Source organism: Diaphorina citri, unplaced genomic scaffold, assembly GCF_000475195.1.
Source record: "Diaphorina citri unplaced genomic scaffold, Diaci psyllid genome assembly version 1.1 scaffold2062, whole genome shotgun sequence".
Lineage (NCBI taxonomy): Eukaryota > Metazoa > Arthropoda > Insecta > Hemiptera > Psyllidae > Diaphorina > Diaphorina citri.
Genome location: NW_007379487.1, coordinates 45,136 through 49,531, shown reverse-complemented (window position 1 = coordinate 49,531; position 4,396 = coordinate 45,136). Strand labels below are relative to the sequence as shown.

Below are 4,396 nucleotides of genomic sequence, written 5' to 3'. Positions count from 1 at the left end.
TATTCTTATTATTAAATTTCTAATCAGTTGCATTTTAAACCAAATTTAATCTGGTCTTTATTTAATTAGGTATTTCTTCCATTAGCTTTGATATCCATAATTCCACACCCAAAATTCCAATTCGCCTAGCATAGGCATAGAAAGAAAATTGTGTGAAATTAAGAAAATTCTATTTCAGCCGGGGTTCGAACCTTCGGCCTTCCAACCACATGGTCACAGGAGCTACCTGCATTGTGCTGCCATGAACGGATTTAATTCGAACTAACAATGCACTCTAGCGGTATCAATGCAATAACAAAATTCAGTTGATTTTTGTCAAGTGACGGTGGTTGGTCGTTCGTCCGTGTTTTCAATAAATTTTAGAAAGAAAATCTACAAAAAATTAAAAAGATGGTTCTTTTGTGATGTTTATTTTATTAATTTATCGAAATAACTTACAATAAATCTCTTTAATCTTCAAAGTGATGTGATTTGTGCTTTTGACGTGTAGCTCATTCTTTTTTTCCTTCTTACTTTTCTTTATTTGTGTGTGGAAGGATGGCGGATTTCAATGTGGATATAGCCAAACTTCCTGAGGAGATTCGGGAAAAGCTGGCTGAACTGGATTTGGAACTATCTGAAGGTAAAAAAAAAACTAAATAAAAGCTGCCCTTTACTTTCGAAACCGACCTTGTGGATGTTAAAACACTTTTGAAGAGGCATTCAAGATGTCAACGCCAGGCATTGCTAAAGCAAAGTGTGCCTTTTAAATTTCAAATGAAAGAAACACGTCTGAAAACAGGATTACTGAAGTAGTCCCACATTATTCAACTTGTTTTGATACCCCTAAGGTGTTTTAAATTCGAATACCTACAAATTAGAAAGAAAATCTACAAAAAATTAAAAAGATGGTTCTTTTGTGATGTTTATTTTATTAATTTATCGAATTAACTTACAATAAATCTCTTTAATCTTCAAAGTGATGTGATTTGTGCTTTTGACGTGTAGCTCATTCTTTTTTTCCTTCTTACTTTTCTTTATTTGTGTGTGGAAGGATGGCGGATTTCAATGTGGATATAGCCAAACTTCCTGAGGAGATTCGGGAAAAGCTGGCTGAACTGGATTTGGAACTATCTGAAGGTAAAAAAAAACTAAATAAAAGCTGCCCTTTCCTTTCGAAACCGACCCTGTGGATGTTAAAACACTTTTAAAGAGAATTTCAAGATGTCAACGCCAGGCATTGCTAAAGCAAAGTGTGCCTTTTAAATTTCAAATGAAAGAAACACTTCTGAAAACAGGATTACTGAAGTAGTCCCACATTATTCAACTTGTTTTGATACCCCTAAGGTGTTTTAAATTCGAATACCTACAAAGTGCTCAAGTATTTTGAAAATGAATAATCTCATGCTTACAAGTTGTAACATACCTAAGTAGAGCTCTATGGCTAAAAGCTTGTGCTGCCAAAACTGTGAGTCATCTCCAAGTTTGCTAGCTTTTCTATTCTTTGAGCAGTTTGCCAAGTGCTAAGTTGTTGGTTCTTTCTTTTGACACTGTCAGTAAGTAAGCATTAATCTATTTTAGTTTCACAACTTGGTGTTTGGACTGACCTTTGTGCCAATAACCTAAATTCTGTGACCCATTGTTTTATGAATACATGCAGAAGTCATGCTAGAAAATGTTTGTGGAGGCTATTTGAAAATGAAAGTTTTATACTTTTATATCTAGAGCAGTTAATCCTAATCTGAAAACAGCCCCCAAAAAAATATCTGCATGGGTCTATTTGATTAGGTAAAATACCTTGTCCGATTGGTATTTAAACCCCCAATCATTCCAACTTTCAACATTGAGATAGATAGCTTAGCTCCATAGCTACACAAAAAGCTCACTCTGAGACTTAGGTGTAGGGGTAACTGTTCCAAAAGATAGGTTAAGCTTACAGGTACCTACAAATCTATGAATCCCCGTGTCACAGGCATGGATGGCACACAGTAGGTATGTAAACTAAGCAGAAAGTTTGTGTGTTTTATGTGAACTTTAGTGTGACTAAATTTTGTACCTATTGAATACTTAACATAGGAACAGCCCGAAAACAACATGGGATATTGAACAAGTCTGGCTTCATATTTTAAGATCATAAACCCCAAAAGAAGCTTAAGAATAAAATCAAGACTCTAATGAAGTTCCTACTGGTTATGGTTTTGACAGTGGTAAGGTGAAACGGTGGTAAGGGTAGGTAAGTACGTATTGGAGATACAGGTAGGCATTGTCAAATCAATCTCTTGATTCCATTACTCATCCTCATCTAGTCATCATCGATGATTATTTCTAGTGAAGCTGAAAGCTCCTCATTTACTTACCTAATGAATTTTTCAATTGTCAATTCTAAAAAAGAAAAAAAAATCTTTTTATAACGCCGCCTCTGGTCGGTACTCATTTGAAGTAACTACTCGACTGTTCTCACGAGGCTCAGAAAACCCTGCATTCCAATGGGACAAAAAATCGGCTCTGCCGGTATTCGTACGCCCCCCTGTCTCCTCTGGACCTCTGGTGTGATCTTTCCTTTTTACTTTCTATTACTACAGTATAGCGGAGCTATACTAGTAATGAAAGTATTGCAATCGGTCCAAATTTTCAAAATCGGGAAATGGTTGGAAATATCCGTTTTGGGATCCCCTGATGTCAAAAAAGTGATTTTTAGCCCATGGTCTGTACGTAACGTACGTACGTACGTAACGTACGTACGTACGTACGTACGTAACGTACAGACCATGGGCTAAAAACCACTTTTTTGGAATCAGGGGACCCCAAAACGGATATTTCCACCCATTTCCCGATTTTGAAAATTTGGACCGATTGCAATACTTTCATTACTAGTATAGCTCCGCTAAACTGTAGTAATAGAAAGTAAAAAATCTGGTGTGAACATCACACGACTTTCCTTATCCTATTGAATGATGCTTATTTGAGTATTATTTTACCCTAACTTTTACCATATCTCTAACCGTTTAGTCGGTATAGCTGAAAACCGCCAAAAAACGGTCGAAATCTGTCCAAAAGCGGTCAAAATACCGCCAACCGCAGCACCCATCTCAACCAAACGTTTTGTGTTGCATTCTTGTCACATTTGTGAACTACATACCAAATTTCAAGTCTCTAACTCATACCGTTCCCGAGATATTGTTAAACTAGACCGAAAACCGCCAAAAAGCGGTAAAATGCCGCCAACCGTTGCACCGATCCTAACCAAAAGTTTCGTGTCGCATCCTTGTCACATTTGAAAGATTCATACCAAATTTCAAGTCTCTAGCTCTTACCATCTCAAAACCGACTGATATACTTCCCATCTTCACCCTCCATCCCAAAGTTGTCCTCCCCTCTCACTTCCTCCTGCCCTTCCACTCTAGCGGCATGCCTTTTCTTCTCTGCGCGCCGAATATTCGTCACGAACGTCTTTCCCTTGTCGGCGAAATGTTCCTCAATGTCGCGCAGCGTGCGCCCTTCTGTCTCCGGCATGACGAAGTACATGTACAGGGTGCCCACGACACTGATGGCGGCGTAGAAATACAGGGTGCCCCACAAGTGAAACGTGTCGAGCATCGGGTAGTAGAGCTTGTTGACGGCGAACGCGAATATGTAGCTGGAGGAACCGCTCGCGCCGGACGCCGTGGCGCGGATGTTGTTGGGAAACACCTGGTGAAACAGATAAACACTTGGTGAGACAGATAGAGTGAAACACTTGATACAGAATAAAACATATCAGTGATACAGACTACAGAGCTTTATTTATTTATTTTTTTTTAATGCTCCATGGATAAAGAGTAAGCCATAACATGTATTATATTTTTATATTTAATGATGTTGAATTGTACTGTGTATTTGTTAATAAATAAATGGTTATGTATTTTTAAAAAAAAATCCTCGATTCCTTTTAATAGGAGCGAGAAATTTCCCTATCCCTAAGCAATTTTTTCGATTATGGTTCATGTTTTTTTTTATATTTATGTTATACATTTGTACATATCCTAGACGTTCTGTTTTTGACAGGTCGATTATTTACAAAACCTCGCCACCATAATCTATCTCTAAAAGTCTGCTTGTTTTCTATGTATTCAATTAATTTAAAATCTTCGGTTAATCCATAGAACTTATCTTTTTCTCCCTCAGGTAACGCCAGTGCACCGCGCATGTCCATTCCGTTCGCCCTCACCGGCTCGTCAGCCTCCCACCACTACGTGCCCATCCTATCTGAAACCGACAAACCCGGCGTCCTCAAACTAGAGGGCATCAAGATCCTCAACCCCAACACCACCAGTGGCGGGGACTCTGAACACCCAACCATCCTGGTGCAGAACCGCCTGGCCGGGAACCCTTCCGGGGACAAAGAAACGGGCAACCGGGAACCAACGATTTCGACACA

At 38.8% G+C, this 4,396-nt stretch overlaps 1 protein-coding gene across 1 annotated transcript; it reads left to right on the top strand.

Moving 5' to 3' along the window:
- The first annotated feature begins 859 nt into the window (after positions 1-859).
- Positions 860-2,202, top strand: LOC113471083 (disco-interacting protein 2 homolog B-A-like). Its single transcript, XM_026829964.1, has 2 exons — positions 860-1,119; positions 2,110-2,202. The coding sequence occupies exons 1-2, from the start codon at positions 1,035-1,037 to the stop codon at positions 2,193-2,195; spliced, it is 171 nt and encodes a 56-aa protein (XP_026685765.1). The 5' UTR covers positions 860-1,034; the 3' UTR covers positions 2,196-2,202.
- The last annotated feature ends 2,194 nt before the right edge of the window (positions 2,203-4,396 follow it).

Coding starts and splice junctions, on each gene's coding strand:
- LOC113471083 (XM_026829964.1), top strand. CDS start 1,035: ATGGCGGATTTCAATGTGGATATAGCCAAACTTCCTGAGGAGATTCGG. Junction 1,120..2,109: donor GGATTTGGAACTATCTGAAG/GTAAAAAAAAAC, acceptor TCATATTTTAAG/ATCATAAACCCCAAAAGAAG.